General features: G+C 39.1%; 2 protein-coding genes and 1 long non-coding RNA gene across 4 annotated transcripts; 2 read left to right on the top strand and 1 right to left on the bottom strand.

Moving 5' to 3' along the window:
• Window positions 1-466: 466 nt before the first annotated feature.
• LOC103447360 (uncharacterized) lies at window positions 467-1020 on the bottom strand. The gene is made up of 2 exons (XR_531058.4): window positions 856-1020; window positions 467-705 (listed from the first exon to the last, which is right to left on the bottom strand). It is a non-coding gene; the product is annotated as an uncharacterized lncRNA (long non-coding RNA).
• Window positions 1021-2258: 1238 nt separating this feature from the next.
• LOC103447628 (6-phosphofructo-2-kinase/fructose-2,6-bisphosphatase-like) lies at window positions 2259-15975 on the top strand. Of its 2 annotated transcripts, none has more exons than XM_029088202.2 (23): window positions 2259-2766; window positions 2879-2942; window positions 3098-3396; window positions 3580-3798; window positions 4063-4269; window positions 4376-4471; window positions 4690-4788; window positions 4888-4917; window positions 5245-5298; window positions 5654-5707; window positions 5791-5868; window positions 5979-6070; window positions 6146-6203; window positions 6303-6377; window positions 12296-12343; window positions 13447-13544; window positions 13903-13978; window positions 14600-14662; window positions 14797-14882; window positions 14955-15023; window positions 15104-15167; window positions 15268-15333; window positions 15696-15975. In XM_029088202.2, exons 1-23 carry the CDS (start codon window positions 2563-2565, stop codon window positions 15771-15773), a joined length of 2277 nt encoding a protein of 758 aa, XP_028944035.1. In that variant the 5' UTR covers window positions 2259-2562; the 3' UTR covers window positions 15774-15975. The 2 variants fall into 2 exon arrangements, with proteins under 2 accessions (XP_028944035.1, XP_028944034.1); XM_029088201.2 differs by having other exon boundaries at window positions 14797-14888.
• A 3764-nt stretch (window positions 15976-19739) lies between these two features.
• Window positions 19740-20891, top strand: LOC103418752 (RING-H2 finger protein ATL63-like). Its single transcript, XM_008356858.4, has one exon. It carries the CDS (start codon window positions 19958-19960, stop codon window positions 20696-20698), a length of 741 nt encoding a protein of 246 aa, XP_008355080.2. The 5' UTR covers window positions 19740-19957; the 3' UTR covers window positions 20699-20891.
• The last annotated feature ends 799 nt before the right edge of the window (window positions 20892-21690 follow it).

Here is a 21690-nt window from a genome sequence, read left to right as displayed (position 1 = left end):
AAAGTTGAGGAAATTTCTTACAAATGAGAAGCTTACGAAAGGGTTGGATGACTTTTTTTCTTTCAAATTTATGTTTGGAGAATAATTTAGGAAGGATCAATGATGGATTTTATGTAATGATCCGTCCCCAAATATTACGAACCGTAATATTTGGGGACAAGTCGTTACATTTTAACCAGCACTTTCCCTAAAACTTCCCCCATTTTTCTAAGAATAAAAAACCAACTCTTATATCTTTCCTAGAACTTCCCAAATTTTGAAAAATCCTCAATCCATTTGCAAAATTCGAGAAATCCTCAAACTTTTCACCAAATTCAAATGGATGTTTAGGGTTAACCAAACTAATTGATTTCTACCCAAAATTTAACATTTTACTCAAATAAACCCCAATGTAAAAAATCCACAAAAACAAATCAAACATGTAAAATCACAATTTCTTCAAAACAAAGCAATCCTCATAGCCAAATTATAAAAAGCAGTCAAATTTCAATTAAATAGTAAGAAATGTAGCAAAGATAAACAGATAAAAACACAAAAGGTTTCACATTAATTCTAAACAAACCGCTAAGTCTGCCAAGATCCAAAACCCTGAGGGACAGAAGAACCGCCATGCGAACGAGCTCCACGCAGCTGCTCCTCTCACTTAGATCTCTGCCTCATCTTTCGGCGCTTCCTCTTCAACCTCCTCATCCTCTTCTTCTTCCACTGCAATTAAACAGCACCAATTACATGAGATTGATCTATCAAGATTGGAGACTAAGGCCTTGTTTGGCAAAGCTTATAACTTATCATAAGCACTTTCAGGAAAAGCTAAAAAATTTGGATGCAGAAATGTGAACCGGTTATAGTTGTTACCTTAGCTCTCATGGCGTCAAAGCGAGACTGGAAACCCTTGCGGTCTTTGTTGGAGGTCCTCCGATGAGAACCGGCGGGTGAGAAATGGGTGTTGTGTTGTTGTTGGAGTGAGGCAGTGAGGGGGAGGTTAGCGTTTATAAGCAAAACCCTAGCTGTGTTTTGGGCCGTTGGATGTAATCCGAGGGACATGGGCTCGAGCCCGGTAAGAATTAAAGGGCATTAGTGGGCCATCCTCTAAATAACTAGTCCTATGTTGTTGTTTGGGCCGTGGCCCGTTATTATTGTCACTGTATACATCAGAGTAAATTGAAATTTTAGAGCTCGTTTGGAACAACTTCTTTTACACGTATTTCTGCTTAGAATTACTTTTAAGTAAAAAGACTTCTATTAAAAGTATATTAAAATTTTAATAAAAGGAAGTACTTCAAGTATTTTGTTTGAACCTAGAAGCATTTCTAACATTTTATGTCATACAAATGGTTTCGATAATTTAAAGCAGTTTTAGTTATTTTAAAAATATTTCTAAATAGATCGATGTGCTTTTAAATGACTGTAAACTCTTTTAAAGAAATTATTTTTGAATTTCAAAAATATTTAAAATGTTTTGCTAAGTACATTTTCAGAATTTACTTGTATATTTATTATTAAAAGCACCTCATTGTTATTCTAATGGCCCCAAAAGCGCGCATTACTATTCGCGACATGAGATAAAAATATGCTTCTTAGAGAATTCAAAATACTAATTCCTTGGAATATAATTGCTTTTTTACCAAAAAAAAAAAAGACTATAATTTACCTGAATATTCTATTGGTCCCAAGCATATATCCAAAGTTATGTTGCTAATTAATCTGCCGTTCATCAAAATTTTTTGGAGGATATTTGTTATGAAATTTGATATAGAAGCAAGAACGAGAATTCGAACACCAAACTTCTTTCAACAACTCCAAAAAATCTACTAGACTAATAATTATGGAAATTAGAGATAAATAAGTCGTTTCATTTTCAACTTTTCCAAAATGGAAAGTTTTGTTGACTTTATATCGTCATTCTAAAAAATAAATCAGTTTTAAAAATAAATAAATCAATCATTGATAAAAAAAAAAAAAAAAAGTAGTTGGCCTAACATAATCAAAGCGTTTGACAATGCATAAGATCTATATTGTTCTAATCAATAACAAGAGGAGATTCAAACTTCAGTCATCTTCTAGTTTTCAGAAGAAGAAATTTTTTTGTAAATAGTCGATTGAGATATTTACATTGTTAGATCGTTAATTCGAATCACTAATCTGATCGATTCTAATCTAAAGCACCACGACACATGTTAGTCCAGTACCAAAACACGTGTCACGCACAAGAAGCGAATGTATCTTAATACAACAAGGATAGAGAGTATTAATAATATATATTCAATATATTAATTTCACAGTCAAATTTTCCAGTGTAATTTGATATGATTTGATTTTACAACTACTCCTTCTAACGTACCGGCGAAGGCCTCAGCCGTGGCGGTGACCCCATCATCAAACTAGAAAGCTAATCCAATCCAACCCGAGGCCGGCAGCATATAAATTCAATCCAATCCAAATTTTTTCCAATCCCACTCATTTTCCATCTCTAACTCTCCACTCCCGTTCTATCCAATCCCAAAAACTCGCACCACAAAGCGCACTCACCACCATTCTGAGCAGGGAGAGAGGAGAGAGAGAATGGGGACTGGTGCGTCCAAGAGGACGGACGACGGCTCGCACGGCGGCCATGAGCCGGAGGAGGAGGAATATTTGGACCAGGGAGGTGGGCAGCTCTACGTGTCGCTGAAGATGGAGAACAATTACAAGCTCAAGAAATGCGAGCTCCTCCCTCACGTTTTCGGCTCCGTCCCGCTCGTTGGCTCTTGGGATGCTTCCAAAGCTGTAATCTTCCTACGAATTCAATCCAATTAGTTCGCTGACTATCTATTAGTTAATCCCGTTTTTGTTTTCTGATTGCTGATTGATGCAATTGTTTGTATTGAATGATTGTTAGCTTTCAATGGAGCGGGAATCGACTTCCATGTGGGAATTGAGCTTTGTTGTTCCTCCGAATCATGGTAATTTATGATTCCGCTTTCGATTTTCGACTTGTAATTCTGAGCCTTGAATTGCTGTACTAGTATTTGCTTAGTTTAACTCTGTTTCCATTGTGGAGTGGAAAGATGTTGGCTTTCGATTTCTGATATGATTGGTTTTGTTGTATTCGAACTAGAAACTTTGGACTTCAAGTTCCTTTTGAAGCCAAAGAACAATGCGCCTGCACCTTGTGTTGTGGAGGAGGGTCCGAACCGCCAACTCATTGGAGGGGCCTTGCAAGGGGATCGAAGGCTGGCTATATTTAGGCTTAGCAGTGATGAGGTTCTTGAGTACCGGGTGTTCATTAAGGCAGATAGGGTATCGCCGTTTGATCTTGCAGCCAGTTGGAGGGCTTATCAGGATAACCTTAGGCCTTCTGCTGTTCGTGGAATTCCTGATGTCAGTTTAGGTACAGTGCCAGAGATAGGTGCCGAGGTGCGTTCCAAGTCAGAAGCTTTGCATCTCTCTAATTGCTCATTCATTGTATTGACATTTTATCGGTTGTAATTGCGGTCCTGGTTGGCTCAAAGTGAGGTTATTAGATTGTTTCCATACCTGTTTAAGAAGCTTTTGACCATTTTCGTTGGTTGGCTCAAAGTGGGGTTGTTGTATATGCAGAATGGCTCTTCAGCTAGTTTGGAGCTTGACCTCGAATATTATGTCGTTCCAGCTCCTTCAACTTCTGCCAATTCAGGTCATGTTTACGCAGCTAACATGACAGAGACTCCAACGTCATTAAATCTTCCTGGAGTTTTTACCAATGCAGATGGCTCTACCAGTGCTTCACAAACCTTCAAGGATAGTGGTGTTTCAGCAGATCGACATGCAGCTACAAAGGTTTATCATATTACCTGTGTGCCTTTTTTTTTAAGTTTTATTTACTTCTAAATTATATTATCTCTCTCTCTCTCTCTCTCTCTCTCTCTCACCACTATCTAACATCTATCTATTCTTAACTTCTCATTGTTTTATTGCAATTTGAGCAGAACAACTTTTACAATAAGAGGCTCTAATCATATTTTGGTTCTCGGACAATATTTGACTCTGGAGAATTTTAATACATTGTACCGTAAGCATACCTCTAATTCAAAGTTTATGCAGGAGATGGAGGTTGTTATCCCAGATTCATCCAATCTGTCTTCTTCCTCTGGGATGGTTGAATCAAAGTCAGTGGGAACGTTTTCACCTTTCCAAAAGCAAGATAGTCACAGGGGTCTCTTTGTTGATAGGGGTGTTGGAGCTCCTAGGCTAGTTAAATCTTCTAGTACTAGTACTTTCTCTGAGTCCAGATTTGATACAGAAAAAAAGGTCTGTAAGGATTAGCATTTTGCCTCGAAGATTATCAAAAGTTAACTCATCTTCTATCTGCAGTGGGTGTTGTTCTGAAACTCTATCTTTCTATATTTTATATCAGAATTCAATTCCAGAAGCTGCTGGAGCCGTTGCAGCTGCAGCCGTAGCTGATCAAATGCTTGGACCAAAGGAAGATAGGCATTTGGCAATTGTCCTGGTATTGCCCTGCATGAGTGATTGGCCACACAGCTTAGAACTTGATAAATATAATCATCTTCTTATTGTTGTTTCTTAGTTTACTTCTTGGTAATTATAAAATTGAACGTATTACTTAGTAGCCTAAAAGCTGAAACATAGAAGGTTTCATTTTGGTTGATTAAAAATTTGTTCATGAGCACTAGAGCAAACAGTTCTAACAAGTTTTACATACTTCAGGTTGGTTTGCCTGCTCGTGGAAAAACTTTTACAGCAGCTAAGCTTACAAGGTATCTCCGCTGGTTGGGTCATGATACCAAGCACTTCAATGTTGGAAAGGTTACTACTTTTTTATGACTGACAATTGTTTGTTGTATTCGTTGTTCGAAATATATGAAGATGGAGACCAACATGCCTTTTTTGTCTTTTTTGTTGCAGTACCGCCGTCTTAAGCATGGAGCTAATCAGGTAAAACTATAGGTTGTTGAAAGTTTGATTTGCTTGATTAATTGGCAGAGATTTTAGAAGTCATTAGTGGTTAACTTGTTATCTGTTGACTGATGAGTCATCCTACAAAATGCAATCTATTTGTCTTGCTGCCTAACTTTTTCATCACTAGAATCTTTGTTTAAACTTTGCAAACATGTCATGTGGTATTCATGTGTCAAAAGAAATTAGACATGGTTCCGCAATAGTGAAGATGTGGGTGGAGATATAAATTTAAACAATGTTTAAATTATTAATCGAATAGTTCTTGGGTGCCCTGCAAAATCTCACCATATTTTATTCATGCAGACTGCTGATTTTTTCCGACCTGACAACCCTGAAGGCATAGAGGCACGTAACGAGGTGAATGTCCTTGGATTTTCTTTCTTTTAGACTTCATAAATCATGATAGATTCTCCTGCTTAGACAAGACACAACTTGAACGGATGTTTCTCAAGTGAAAGAGATGAGGTCTTATGAGAAACACGAAATAGAATACAATCCTAATGAAGTGAAAACACTTTGAGAGTCAGCACTTTTAGCGTATATCAGTCAGGTCTTAGTGCACAACAGTCTATAGGTGCTTATAACTCTGAGTGTTCGTGCTTAAGAATAATACTATTTAGAGGAAATTGGATTTCATTGGGCAAATGCTATAAGTTAACACAATATTAATCTTTTTCTTTGTACATAGTTTTAATATATCACGTGCTACTAGGTAGCTGCCCTGGCATTTGATGACATGGTTTCTTGGATGCAAGAAGGTGGCCAGGTAAGTCCTTCTACATGAGTGATATTGATCTCTACTGGTGTCTGCTTAATCCTTTCTTTTTAACAAATCCAACTGGATTATAGGTAGGAATATTTGATGCCACAAACAGTACAAGGAAACGGAGAAATATGCTCATGAAATTGGCTGAAGGAAAATGCAAGGTACTATGAGTATTGCGTGGAGTGACAGTTCCCATATGACATTGTAAAAACTTGGTCTTAAGCTCTTCTTGTACATGTTTGTTTATTAATGGTTATATATTTCTTTGCAGATTATTTTTCTGGAAACGTTATGCAACGATGAACGCATTATAGAAAGAAATATACGTCTTAAAATTCAACAAAGCCCTGATTATGCAGAACAGTATGGTTTAGACCTCGACCATTAGTTCCTTTTCTTGATGGATTCTGCGGTACATTAATTGTTGCCCCTCTGCAGGCCAGATTTTGAGGCTGGACTACAGGACTTCAAAAATCGACTGGCTTATTATGAAAAAGTACTTCCCTAAACATATATTATTAATTGTTTGGTGACGTTTGGTCTGTAACTTTTCTTATTATCATATTTAGATTAACATTTATGCTGCCACTGCTAGGTTTATGAGCCAGTAGAAGAAGGATCATACATCAAAATGATAGATATGGTCAGTGGACATGGAGGCCAACTACAAGTAAGTTCACATGATTTTTGTATTGTTCTCTTGAAGAGTAGTGAACTGCGGTAATTATATCTGAACATGCTCTTAGGACATGGTTGTGTTTTGTCTGTTCAAGAGGTAGATATAATGATGCAGAATGCATCTCCTAATTCTACTTGGATTAGCTTTCCTTTTATTAGTTTTCCTATTTTAGTTAAGAATTCCCCGTTGTTAAAGGATTTCTTATTAGTTAAATTGCTTTCCTAATTTTTCAAAGTTTGTCTCTATAAATAGAGCAGATTGTAATCTTTTAATTTAATTTTGATGAATGAAAAATCTCCTTACTAGAACTCCCTGATTTCTTCCCCTTTCCCTTCGTCTCCTCGACCCCTAATTCGTCTCCTCGATCTTTTACTTCTTCTCGGTCCCGTCACACCCTTGTTCACCCTAATACTACCGCAGTTCTACATCAATTTGGTAATCAGAGCCTACAATCCCTTTCGTTGGCGTTTGATCCCTGCCATGGCACCCCAAACCGTGGCCAACCTTGCAGAACAATGTCATACGTTCCAAAACAAAGTCACGGACGATATCGCGGGCATAGAAACCCAACTCTCTAAACTCAGCACTGACCTCAAAGAAGAGTTGGTACAGGCTCACGCCCATCGTTCAACGACGGACCTTGCCATCACTAAACTTCAAAACTCCGTTCAGTTACTTATCAACCACTTTCGGGTTGAACACGCTGCAACTTCGTCTTCCTCCACAGTGATCCCAAGCTCGTCTACGCCACCACCAACAAGTGGCCTTTTGCCCACTCCACCGGTGGATCCTAAATTAAAGGCAGTGTCCTACGGAATGCCGCTTAGCTCCACTGGGTCTATGCCGCCACTCCATTATACTCAACACACAATAGGTCCTCCTCCAGTGACTCCTCAGGCTCTAAACCTCCCACCCGCTCCACATGATCAGTACCCTCCTCCACCTCGCCAGTTTGACAACGAGATCATCCGCCACATCAAACCTATCGCTCCTACTTTTGATGGTCGTGGGGATCCTACGATGTTTCTTGATTGGATCCAAGCCCTGGAAGATTATTTTGCTTGGTATGATTTGACGGATGCTTATAAACTACGCATTGGTAAGATGACATTACAGGGAGCCGCTAGACAATATTGGAATTCCGTGGAGGAGCAACTATACCAACTGGGACAACAGCCTGTGACTCTTTGGGACGAGATGAAATTCAAGCTTCGCGAACAATATCTTCCTACATTTTATCGCCATCAATTGTATGATCAGTTATGGACCCTTTCACAAGGAAGTTTTACCGTTACAGAATTCCACGCTCGTTTTATTGAACACAAAATACGTGCGGGGCTTCGTGAAGAACCCGACATCACCATGTCTCGTTTTATTCATGGTCTTCGGGACGATATCAAGCGTGAAGTCCGTCGGTTCCGTCCGTATACTTTGGAAGATGCATATTGCCATGCATTGGAAGCTGAAACCTTTTTGCGGCCACAACGTAGGTACACCGGGACTCCCGGGTATCCTTCCACTTCTGCTCCAAACCGCAGTAATCCAAGCTCCAAATATGGCATCACTGGTCCACCTGCTCCCACGGTACCTGCCACAGAGAAGGGACCAGCCCTATCCACGGCTACTCACCTCGAATGCTATCGTTGCCATGCTAAGGGCCACATCGCCTCTCGTTGCCCCCACAGAACTTTAAATATTAGCTCCAACACTGAGGACCCTCGTGTGGACGAGTATGTGGAGCCCCTTGAACCTATTTATGATCCCGACCTTGATAATTGTTGTGAGGAAGAAGCATTGCAACAACTGAGTGTTATGCGTTGTATTTATTCAGCATCTACACCTCCACCTCCTGATTCATGGAAACGCACAAGTATCTTCCAGACTTATGTCCCTTGCGGTACCACTCGATGCCAGCTAGTTATTGATGGGGGAAGTACGCTGAATGTTATTTCTAAAGCTGCCGTCGATCGTCTTCACCTTCAGGCCGAACCACATCCCCATCCTTTTCAAGTCGGCTGGGTAGATAAAACTAGGTTACCTGTTACTGAAAGATGTCTTGTTCCTCTTCAATTGGGTCCCTGTCACGAGAAACTTTATTGTGATATCCTACCTATGAGTGTTGCACATGTGCTACTAGGCCGGCCTTGGCTTTATGACCGTAACGTCAAAAGTTGCGGCCGAGAGAACACCTATACTTTCCAACATGAAGGGAAAAACATAACACTCAAGCCTTCCAACCCAGCCATCAAACCAATTAAGGAGGTTCAACCGATACTGCCCTTAAACGGGAAGGCTTCGGAGCATCGTTTAAGTATCTTATCACCTGTAGATTTTACACATGAACTACAAGACACGGGTGTGGTCTTTGCTCTCTTGCTTAAACCGGTCTCCAAATGTACCCCCACTCCATTTGCCGAACCCATACGGCAGCTACTCACGGAATTCTCTGATGTTATACCTGAGGACTTACCAGATGAACTACCTCCAGCACGAGAGATTCAGCATGCCATCGACCTTGTTCCTGGTTCACAACTTCCTAACCTTCCCCATTATCGTATGAACCCACCTGAGCGAGCGGAATTAAATCGACAAATCCAGGGGTTGCTGGCTAAGGGTTTTATTCGTCATAGTTTAAGTCCTTGTGCTGTTCCAGTTCTCCTTACACCAAAAAAAGATGGCTCCTGGCGAATGTGTGTGGATAGTCGCGCCATAAATAAAATTACAGTTAAGTATCGTTTCCCAATACCGCGACTTGAGGATATGTTGGATGATTTGGCTGGTTCCCAATGGTTTTCTAAGATAGATCTTCGCAGTGGTTACCATCAAATCCGAATTCGTGAAGGAGATGAGTGGAAAACCGCGTTTAAAACCCCTGATGGTTTATATGAGTGGCTTGTTATGCCCTTTGGCATGTCCAATGCACCTAGCACGTTTATGAGGGTGATGACTCATGTGTTACGGCCCTATATTGGCAAATTTCTGGTGGTTTATTTTGATGACATCCTTGTATACAGCCACTCTCGAGAAGAACATCTCAAACATCTTCACTCGCTCTTCTTTACATTACGAGCGGAAAAACTGTATGCTAACTTACCCAAATGTTCGTTTCTTCAACCGCAAGTTCTATTTTTGGGGTTCAATATTTCTGCAGCTGGGGTTAGCACCGATCCCACTAAATTGGAGGCTATTACTCGTTGGCCAACACCTACGACATTAACAGAGGCACGCAGCTTTCATGGTCTCGCCTCTTTTTATCGCCGATTTATTCCCGGGTTCAGTACTATTATGGCACCAATAACTGATTGCATGAAACAAGGAGCGTTTCTTTGGACCCCTGCAGCTGCCACGGCCTTTACAATTTTGAAGCAAAAGATGAGTCAAGCACCTGTTCTTCGACATCCTGATTTGACTAAAGTCTTTGAAGTGGCATGCGACGCTTCCGGAGTCGGAATTGGTGGCGTGCTTAGCCAAGAAGGACATCCAGTAGCCTACTTTAGTGAGAAACTTAATGCAGCAAAGCAACGTTATTCTACTTATGACAAGGAGTTTTATGCTGTGGTACAGGCCCTTCGGTATTGGCAATATTACCTATTGCCAAACGAATTTGTGCTATATTCCGATCATCAAGCTTTGAAATATCTCCACTCTCAACGCACCATCAGCAGTCGACATGTCAAGTGGTCCGAATATCTACAGATCTTTACGTTTGTTTTACGACACCGTCCAGGCATTGACAATAAGGCAGCTGATGCCCTTAGTCGCGTGGCTACTATTTTGCACACAATGACAGTTGAGGTCACTGGGTTTGATCGTATTAAGGCCGAGTATTCGTCGTGTCCAGATTTTGGAATTATTTTCCATGAAGTTTCCAACGGTAACCGTCGTGAGTATGTGGACTTTATTACAAGGGATGGGTTCTTGTTTCGGAAAACCCAATTATGCATTCCTCGTACTTCTCCTCGTGAATTCCTTATTTGGGAACTACATGGTGGTGGTTTGGCTGGACATTTTGGTAAAGATAAAACCATTGCCTTGATGGAAGATCGTTTCTATTGGCCGTCGTTAAAACGTGATGTTGCTCGGCTCCTCTCCCAATGCCGCACATGCCAGCTAGCTAAAGCTCGCAAACGTAACACAGGTCTGTATACCCCTCTACCAATCCCTCATGCTCCTTGGAAGGATATTAGTATGGATTTTGTGCTTGGTTTACCTAAGACTAGTCGCGGCCATGACTCTATCTTTGTCGTAGTTGATCGCTTTTCTAAAATGGCGCATTTTCTACCTTGTGCCAAAAATACCGATGCTTCTCATGTGGCCAAATTATTTTTTAAGGAAGTAGTTCGTTTGCATGGCCTCCCTGTCTCTATTGTTTCTGATCGTGATGTCAAATTTGTTAGTTATTTTTGGAAAACCTTGTGGAAGCTTTTCGGGACTACTTTGAAGTTTTCCTCCGCTTTCCATCCCCAAACGGATGGACAAACGGAGGTGGTTAATCGCAGTCTTGGAAATTTACTTCGCTGTTTAGTTGGGGATAAGCCTGGTAATTGGGATCTCTTGTTGCCTGTGGCTGAGTTTGCTTATAACAACTCAGTTAATCGAAGCACCGGTAAAAGTCCTTTTGAGGTTGTTCACGGGTTTTCTCCCCGATCACCTGTGGATCTAGTTGCTCTTCCTATGGCTGCCCGCGCCTCCGACTCTGCTACGTCGTTTGCTGAACATATTAGACAACTGCATGATGACGTCCGTCGGCAAATAGCCATGCACACCGACAGTTATCAACTGGCCGCCAATGCTCATCGTCGTCACCAAGAGTTTCAGCACGGGGATTTTGTTATGGTGCGGATCTGTCCTGAGCGTTTTCCTAAGCAATCTTTTAAAAAGCTTCATGCTCGTTCGATGGGTCCTTATCGTGTCCTTAGGAAGCTTGGGTCCAATGCTTACTTGATTGAGTTACCTGCCACGATGCAGATCAGTCCCATTTTTAATGTCTCTGACTTATCTCCTTATCGGGGAACCTTTTCTCCACCTCTGTCGATGGATGTTGCTCAGAGTTCCATTCCTCCTATGGCACCACGACTTCCGTCCACTATTTCTGCCCCTACAGAGCAGATTGCTGACGTTTTGGATCATGAAGTTGTGACTTCGTCTACTGGAGGATCGACCCGTTATCTGGTTCGTTGGGTGGGAAAGCCTGCTACTGAGGATACTTGGATTACAGAAGCTGAATTTCGCGAGTTGGATTCCAGTCTTTTGCACCATTATCAGGATGCTCTTCAGGATCTTGATTTGGCAGCATCCCGTCCTCCTATCATCCATACTTACAAACGTCGTCGTTGTCCTTAATATTGGCTTACTCGCCTGTGTCGAGTTCTTTTCAGTAGGGGAGAATGATGCAGAATGCATCTCCTAATTCTACTTGGATTAGCTTTCCTTTTATTAGTTTTCCTATTTTAGTTAAGAATTCCCCGTTGTTAAAGGATTTCTTATTAGTTAAATTGCTTTCCTAATTTTTCAAAGTTTGTCTCTATAAATAGAGCAGATTGTAATCTTTTAATTTAATTTTGATGAATGAAAAATCTCCTTACTAGAACTCCCTGATTTCTTCCCCTTTCCCTTCGTCTCCTCGACCCCTAATTCGTCTCCTCGATCTTTTACTTCTTCTCGGTCCCGTCACACCCTTGTTCACCCTAATACTACCGCAGTTCTACATCATATAACTAATGGATTTCGACATTTCTAAATCTTCTGAAATTATTAAGCGTGTTATTGTTGAACCTCCTACATATATGTAAATTCAATTTAATGCAACTAGGTTCTTTGCCCTTTAGAATCCTTGGCCTAGATTTTCATGCGTGTGTAGCTTTGACTTTTGATTCATATCCACTCAGAAGCTTTCTATTTTGGTTCAGGTGAACAACATCAGTGGCTATCTTCCCGGACGAATTGTTTTCTTCCTGGTATGTTATTCGCTGAAGAATATAGTTCAGTATTGGTATAACTCATACTCCTATTCTTTCAAGGCTTTTATACAATGATGGGAATCTTAAGGCCCTTTGGGTATCCTCCTTAAAGACTATGATCATTCTTAAAAATGCGAGTTCCCAAATACAAGATTAAAGATTCAAAACCCTCTTTTTTGAATATCTGACATATAAACCTATGTTTAAATCTTTTAACATAACCACCAGATCTGCCAACACCAACTTCAGATTTGAAGTAATGATCTAATCACCATGATGAACAACACAACCATTAGATTGTGGTAGTAGCTCCGGGACTTTTGGCGGAGCCAAAGCAGTAATTGCGGTGATGACAAAGCAGAGAATAGAGAGGAAAATAGAGAGAAGAGATAGGATTTGCAAAGACAGAAAGAAGAAATAGAGAGATCGTCCTTAGTTTCTTAAGGCAGAGAAGAGAGAGGTTTCAAGAGAAGATAGAGATGAGAGAGCTGCTGAAACAAAAACTCTAAAACCTTACATTTTGTGTTTTTAAAAAGTGGGCCTCTTTTTGAGTTTTTTTTTTTTTGTTGGACTTTGTGCAAACAAACTAATAACTCGAAAAATTTGTTTTTGAGTTTGAAAAGTTGGAACCAGGTTGTATACCAAATAGGCCCTTATTTTCGTCTGTTATAGCCAAGAATATGGTTCTTTGGCTTTGCAAAAGAAGAATTCTATTTTCTCACGTTTTCTTCATTGGGACTCAGTAATTCTCTTAAAATGGGTGATCTCTTTCCAGGTTACTTCAATCTTGATTGCTAGACTTCGAAATTATTATCATTGCATAAAACTAACAATCTGTCATATAATATGTATAACAATCTGACCATAATCTGTTGGAACTGCACTTGATGAAATTACAGTTAACCATCTTAGTAAAAGGTTCCTCTTTTAAATTGCACCTTTAATTACCATACCAAAATCTTACGTTGATTATCCCCAAGCCCCAAACGCCCTCCCCACCCCCAGCACCTCTTTTGCGCTCCTTTGGCACTCTTTTTTTTGGTCATTTTGTCTCTTTATACTTTGGTCATGTATTCATATATTTCTGGTACACTTTGTAGGTGAATACACACCTCACTCCCCGCCCAATATTACTTACTAGGCATGGAGAGAGTATGGATAATGTTAGAGGCAGAATTGGAGGAGACAATCCTTTGAGGTTTGCCTTTGCTGTTGATTATCTTGATATAATAATACTGGTTTATTCGTGTTAAAATATTCATTTAGTATAGTAACCGCTCAAACTTATCTGATCCTCAATTCTATTCTCGTTTTATAACTCGTAAGTATGCTGCTATTCATGTTTCTATTTACTAACATACAATGGTGTTGCTCCCGCCACAGTTTCATTTCAGTCCTATTATACAATTTGGTTTTGCCTCGTTATAAGACCTGTTCCTTTGATTTTTTTCTACTTTCTTCATAATGCATTTTAAATTCCACGTAAATTTTGTTTTTTGATGGTTGTCAATGCTGGGTTGTGAGTTACCAAATGATATTCCTAATTGTTTCAACAGTGATACCGGAGAAATTTATGCAAAGAAACTTGCTAACTTTGTTGAAAAGCGACTGAAATCAGAACGGGCTGCTTCTGTAAGCTTCAGCAATATCTAATGTTCAGTTTGAATTTTGTTGCTTTCCATATGAAGTAAATGCTTGCTGTGGGTTGATCCTTGTTTCTCACGTAGTATACATATATCTATTAATCCCAAAAAACAAGTCTACATCTCTCTCTTACTAAAACATGCTTTGACCATGGGTGGTGTGATGGATAAAGCTAAATGTTAATTAGAAGATATATAATATCAGCTGTTTAACATTGGAAAACTATATAGTATGCTTTTGAATGTACATTTACTAACTTTTGTTTTAAGAATCTAGAAAGAAAATACTTCAAAATCAGACCAACATAATTGAGGATTGACCATGAGTGGTGGAGATGCAACCGGGATTTAATGCAAACAAATATTTTATGCTTACTGATTATCTTACTAGTGAACATATTTTAATGTCTGGGTTTTTTTCTTCATGGTATGTAGCATATGTAAGGGGTGCAGCCATGTCCTTGACATCACTTCTCAACTTTGTTGTTTGAAAGTTTAGCATTTTGATTTTTTGTTCATTTGTTTTCTAACTTTTCTTTCACTGTCCCTTGACTGAATGCATAATACGTGAGTATAATGAATAATACTACTTTTTCTTCATGCTGTTCAGATTTGGACTAGCACACTGGAGCGAGCAATATTGACAGCAAGTCCCATTGTAGGATTTCCTAAGGTTAGTGTGCATCGTTTAGAATGTCATAAAATTCTGTAGCCTCTCAAGTTTTATACATTTAAGACTACCAATAGTCCCAGAAATTTAAATATAATTAAGCATAGTTGGTTTATGGTTCTTTACAATTTTGGTAGATACAATGGCGTGCACTGGATGAGATAAATGCTGGAGTCTGTGATGGAATGACGTATGAAGAGATAAAGAAAAATATGCCGGACGAGTATGAGTATGTTACACTATTCTCTAAGTTAGAAGTGGTCTTTGTTGTTTGCTAATATATGTTTGACTGCAGAGCACGTATGAAAGACAAACTGAGATATCGGTATCCTCGTGGAGAATCTTATTTAGATGTTATCCAAAGGTTTGTAGTATACAGCTACAATATACAATTTCTTGTTAACCAACCTGTTCGGTAGAATTTAACTTACACTGCAAATGCAGGCTAGAGCCAGTAATCATTGAACTCGAACGACAACGTGCACCTGTTGTGGTTATATCTCACCAGGTAGGTGATACACATGGCTTTAATATATGCTTAATCATCGTCTTCTTCCCCTTCTTCTTTCTGTATAATTAAATGCTTGTTTATTGTTTCATTGTTGTAGGCTGTTTTGAGAGCATTGTATGCTTACTTTGCCGATAGGCCTCTGAAAGAGGTTCCACACATTGAGGTTATTGCTTCTGTTTCGTGCATTTCTTGTATTCTATTGTTGCCTGCTTCCCTGAACATTCCGAGTCACTTACCCATCGTTATTATCGGTTTGAAAAAAAAAAAAAAGGCCAAAGGCCAAATGCCCTTTACCCTTTTGTGCTCAAGTTACGCTTGGATAAGTTTTCTTCATGTCTAATCCATTTTTAATCCTCCTGAAATAAAAATCAATCACCTCTACCTTCGACACACCTTGAATTATATGAGTTATCTGATCCACCATACGAGCCCTAAAAGATCTGTCTTTCTTCGTTCATAAACTTAACGGTTTGCTTTAACTGATCTCATGAAGGTCTTACTGACAGCCATTTTTTCAATTTTCAGATGCCACTTCACACCATAATAGAGATTCAAATGGGAGTTACTGGCGTACAGGAGAAAAGATACAAGCTCATGGACTGAATATTCGCTACCCAAAACTTTTCGTTGTAAGGTTCCGGAAAATTTCCGTTTGCCTCAAATTATTTTCTCCGAATCTCCATTCATATCTCCATCTGTTGACACAATGTAGTATTAGCAGAAATGTCTCAACTGTATATCTATCTACAATAATAAGTAATCCAAACTCTTACCAACGTAGTGATTTCACTATTGGCTCCTGTTATTCTTACCATCTTACCAAAGTATGTAAGGTTTTCTTGTATTAATTCTTTGGTTATCTAAATTATGATTTGAGTCTCTGGTTTAGTTACCAAAAAAGCCTAAGCGGTTTAAGCGAAGTTTCACTTCAGTTCTTATAGTTTGAATTGTTGCGATTTAACGCTTGTAGCTTACTGATTGTTACAGTTCAGGGACAATGATTTAATTCTAATTCCGTTGAAAAGTGACGAAATTAAACCATTGTCCTTGAATTGCAGTAATTAGTAAACAAGAGGTGTTAAACGACAATAGTTTACCGGAACCAAAGTGGAACATTGTCAAATTACAAAGACCAAAAACATACATAGGCATTTTAAAAATCAAGAGAGGTAAACACAGTGATTTCAAACGGGTCAAATTTCCCTCTCACTCTTCTGTACGCTCACTACCCTAGTAGCAAAAGATTTATTGGCTCTGCAATCGCCCAGAATTTTGCAATGTCGGGGTCCTGCTCTATGTGAACAATGTGATGATGAAACAAGGCCAAGTGTGTGACTGTGTGTGTATGGGTCAAGGACTCAAAAGGGGTCACCAGCCACAGAGCCTGCACCTACCTCCAAAGGGCCAAACCCTAAAACTGACCAGCCATCCCCAAAACAGTGCTTGTGGGGAGCAACAGAAAAAAGGTCTGTTTGGTTTCACATGGGAACCCTGATTTGTGAAATAATTGACCCCTGAGAAAGATTCTTCCCCAATTCTTCTGTCCTCAGTCTTCCTGCCATGAACAAAAACACCCCAAGAAAAGATTATTAGGAAGAGATTATCCTGAGGTTATTAGGTTGATTTGATCAATCAAATTCTTTTTGTTTAGGTTTCTACTTTTGGACTCTCTGTCACCTTATATTTTTTGCACAATGTTTCGTAATATTGGCACAAGAATTGTTGCTGAACTGTGAGGTGACAGAGAGTCCTATGGAGAGTCTCATTTTGAAAGAGTATCCTTGGCATTTCTCATCTATAAATGCACATTTGCAGGGAACATGAAAGTTATGGACTTAATATTATACTTTGTTGGAAAATTGAGTCAAATTTGAAGTCAAAAGTTATATTTGACTCGTCTTCTATGTGCATTGGAGATGACATTAAAATGAGAAAGTCATGAATTAGGAAGGAAAATAAGGAATGTGTATGGGGATCAATTAGCCTCTATAGTTAATTTAATTCTTGATTTTTCAAGTATTATATTATGAAACTTAAGGTGAAATTCACATTTTTTGTATTCTATATATGTTAGTAAACAAACATGAAAGTCAGAAATTCAAGCAATTTCAGTATTCATGATTTAGCAAACGCATGAAGAACATAAATATTCAATTACGGTTATTATGATTTAAATACTGATGAAGGAATATAAATAATTCAAGTATGCAAGGAAGAGTATAAATAATTCATGTTTTATGAACGAGTTCGATTATGATGTTTGTACGATTAAGATATATTAATTGTAAGTGGATAAACAAATATGTTCTTCCATGAGGAAAACACAAGCATTACTCTAAAACAATACACTCAAAAAGTTAACGAATGTAAAATTAAAGCGCTCGTTACAGTACACTAATAGTCTATTTGGCCATAAATACTTGTTGTATATCTATAATTCACATGCATTAATACCTGACAGTCATCTACATGCACAAGGGTAAAAGCTCTCAAAGGGCAAGCCTCTTTTAGTTCGCAGAATCACAATGAAGAAATGTCCGTAAATAATCATGCGATTTCGAGGCGTTGACGCATTTGTGAGACGCAGTTACTTCTAACTTTCTATAAATTATTGTAGAAAGAATAAAGGGTTAAATATGAAAGCACTAAAAATCAAATGAAAGAAATGTGGTTAATTGATTCGATAAATCTCAAGGGTCTCGGGATTCCACTACCTCCACTAAAGAAATAGCACATGAATCCTCTCCCACCTCCGCTGCCGTCGCCTTCACCAGTCTAACATGCATTGAGTTCCCCTTCTCATTCAAAGATTTTTCTGATGTACTCGGAATACAGACACATACATCATTTGTTATTATATAAATGAAGTTGTGGAGAAAAGTATTTTTTAAGTATCATCCACTTAAATAATGACATGTAACATATGTGTCTATGTTCCGTGTAAGCTAAAAAATCTATTCTTTCCATTTCCCTTGGCCTTGGATATAGGGATCTTCCCTTGACTTAAAACCACGACTTCACCCGTTCCCTTAATATTATTGTATTCAAAGCATCAACCTACTTGAAAACTATGAGAATTTTTGTATTGTGACGGGAACACGGGTGGTACACCACATATTTTTATGTAAGTATTGAGAAATTTTACTTTTTAAGTTATTAACTTTTTAACATACATATCCCACCATTTGTATAATGACACGTGATATACCACCTCGTGTGTCGGTCACACTGAAAAATCTCTCCATTACATGCAAATGTGGGAGTAGGGCAAGGGCAACCAAGTGTCCGCAAACCCACCATTTTAATCCCATTAAAACAAGGGAAACCCTTTTTTCTTCGTCTTCACGTCAGCTCCTTCTCACCCATGTTCACGGAAATATAGAAACAAAAGGTCACTCAAGATGGGACAGAGATCCTCTCTGGATCTCTCCCTCCAAAGCCCAAGGATCGTGATCCGGGTCTTTGAAATTTTAGCCGTTTGATCAAATTTCAAAGGTCCGGATCACTTGATCATTGGACTTTGGTGAGAGAGATCTGGAGAGGATCTCTTTCCACTAAAGATGAAGTCGTTTGGCTGCATTTTATAATCTAATTATATCTCATTCATTCACGGGAAATATTATATTGGTTAAATTTATTTGTTTAAATTTGTTCACTGTCACTCTATACTACGGTCTTGTGGTATTCATCTTCACTTGTAAATGAAAAATCTTATGTTCGAATCTCGTCCGAACTCCACCTCTCTTTAGTGTAAAATATATTGTTGTAATAAAACAAAAATTGTTCACTAAATGATGTATAAGATAGTTATTTCGTAAACGAGCTTAAATTGTGCTGACGGCAATATATTCACATGTGTTCATGAGTGATTGTCAATTATTAATACATTGTGAGATTGAATTACATCAACTCTAGAAATGTCTTTAACACATAAAGTTTGGCGAGTATAGGATTACTTGTAAAAATTTTGCTAACCAAATGATGTCACGAGACATATTTAGCATCGGATCTATATGGTTTATAGTTAGCCCAAATTTGATAAATCGAAAAGTTGAGGTAGCAACTAATATTCATCCGCACAAATAGCTGTTAAACGTTGATGCTTATAAACTCACTTGCATGCATTAATGAATGACACTCATTCACAAATACATAGATAGTTGTGTTTGATATGACACATCTTTGACGAATGGAATCTAGTAAGTCTAGCATCACTCCTCTGCTTTTATTTTTCCGAAACACTAAAAAAACTTTTAAAAGTAAAACTCTTAATAGACTTTTCGTCCTCTTATATTTATGGTACAATTTCTATGTCAATATTATAAAATAAGATGCTAAAAAAATGAGATGGTGGAAAGTCCCCACTTTTAAGAGTTTTCTTAGCATTTTCCTTTTATTTTTTTGGGTAATTGGTAGCACTTTCATTCGGAGTAGAATTTTCTTCCCTTTTTTTTCCTCTTATTTAAACAGTTACTGTTAAATCACGTCAACATTTTATATTAATTTTTTTATAACAAGAGAAGGACAGAATAAGAAAATGTGAAAAGAAGAAATGAAAAAAAAGAGAGAATCCTAATCCCTTTCATTCATTTCTTCACTGACTCAATCATATGACCCATTATATCTACCTTTTCAGTTTTCCCTTCTCACCCATAGGTCCCTTCAATTACTTGCACTATCTCAGCAAAAACTCCAATCCATAATAATGTTCAGTCCCAACAACTCCACCACCAACCCCTTCGAACAACTCGCCGCCTTGGTCTCTCTTCTCATACGACGGCAATGTCATGCTCGCCGCCTTGGTCTCTCTTCTTCTCGTCATTCTCTTCGTCCTCATCCTCCACATCTACGCCAAGTGGCTCTTAGCTCAAGCCCACCACCGCCGCCGGGGAAGCTCTGTCACCGTCTCTCAGGTCCTCGGTCCCAACCGCTTCCAGAACTTCCACACCTTCACATTGGACACAAACTCGGCCAACATTAACAATATTTCGGGCTCTGGTTCATCCAAGGGCCTCGACTCGAAAACCATCTCCGCCATTCCTTTGTTCGTGTACAAAACAGGGGAGTTGCCGGAGATGGCGGAGGAGGAGAGTTGTAAAAATGGGGTTTTGGAGATGGAGTGTGTGATTTGTCTGAGTCTGTTCGAGGACAACGACGTGGGGAGGAGTTTGCCAAAATGCGGTCACTGTTTTCATGTCGAGTGTATTGATATGTGGCTGGGTTCTCACAAGAACTGTCCAATTTGCAGAGCTCCGACGGTGGTTGAAACGACGTCAGATCGGGTTGCGGGCGAAGAGGAATCGGTTATCATTGATGTTTTGGATTCTGGGTATGTTTCAAATCGCGGTCTTGTTAATGTTGGAGTGATGGGTACTGATTCCGAATCGACATCTTCGTCTTCTCCTTCGTCTTCATCGTCATCGCCATTAATGGTGGGGTGTTCACTGAAGAGAATGCTGAGCAGAAATAGGCCGGAAACTAGCAAGGTTTTCCCAACCACTAATGGGCTTGACCAAGCAGATGCTTGAGTAACTGTTGTAAGTTTTAACTTTCTCGCGTAACAGGACGTGATTAACTTAATATATTATCACAATGTCGTTCACCTTGCACGATAAAAGTTCTTATCGAGGATCAGAGAGTAGAGAGAGGGTTCTGTGGTTGGTTTGTAAACCAAATTTGTACAGATTTCTAGCAAGTATACATCGATTTTTTTTTTTGTCATATTTTTGGAGCGTATCAGAAATGCCTTTTGTTGACGTTATTGAATGATTTGTTCATACCTCTCCGGTTGTTAGTGTTTTTCTGATGCGACTTGTGCTAAAAACTTTGGGTCGGTTTTGATATGAAAAGGCATGGTGTCAAAGATTTTGGATGTGACATTTACAAATAGTGTATAGTTAAATGGGGTAACAAACAAACAAGGATGCCAATTTGTAGTTTTCAGGCACAATTCCGCGAAGTGAAAAGGAGAGAGTATTAGAAAAAGTAAGCTAGATTAGAGTCATGTTTGTAATCCATATCGTATTTGTAAGGAGTCATCAATTTGCACACAACTAACGTCAAGGTTTTTTTGTAGAGCATCATACTAGTTTGATGTCGTTAGTGGATAATCTAACGAACTTGTGGCTTCCACCATCGTGTGTCTAATGTTATAGTGTGGCGGCCAGACCAAATACTCACTCCTAAGCTAAGGGGAACACCGACATACTTAGTGTCTCTAGGTACACAAAAATCCCCAATGGACTCATATTGGCTTCTCGACAATGCCTATAATAATACACTCAAAGATTTGGAGTCTCTTGAATGATATATCAAAGCAGTGGGATGTAAAAATGCGTTTGTAGTGGAGTGTTCCGCCTAGAGGTAAGCATCCGTGAGCAGCGCTGGACCTAGTAGAAGCGAGAATGCAGCTTGAGTAACACAAACACTAGGTGAGAACCCAATCCTCCGAAACCCGGTGAGAATCCAATCCTCCGAAACCCAAACACAGGTTCGGCCACAAAGGGTGAGTCAAGGCTAA

This window comes from Malus domestica, chromosome 11, assembly GCF_042453785.1.
Source record: "Malus domestica chromosome 11, GDT2T_hap1".
Lineage (NCBI taxonomy): Eukaryota > Viridiplantae > Streptophyta > Magnoliopsida > Rosales > Rosaceae > Malus > Malus domestica.
The sequence above is the reverse complement of the archived record's forward strand: the minus strand, read 5'-3'. Positions and strand labels throughout refer to the sequence as shown.

What these genes read in the sequence shown, in the direction of transcription:
- LOC103418752 (XM_008356858.4), top strand. Translation starts at nt 19,958, where the DNA reads ATGCTCGCCGCCTTGGTCTCTCTTCTTCTCGTCATTCTCTTCGTCCTC.
- LOC103447628 (XM_029088201.2), top strand. Translation starts at nt 2,563, where the DNA reads ATGGGGACTGGTGCGTCCAAGAGGACGGACGACGGCTCGCACGGCGGC. An exon ending in GGCATTTGGCAATTGTCCTG is followed by an intron (nt 4,472 to 4,689) that starts GTATTGCCCTGC and finishes TACATACTTCAG; the next exon opens with GTTGGTTTGCCTGCTCGTGG. An exon ending in TATTTAGATGTTATCCAAAG is followed by an intron (nt 15,024 to 15,103) that starts GTTTGTAGTATA and finishes CTGCAAATGCAG; the next exon opens with GCTAGAGCCAGTAATCATTG.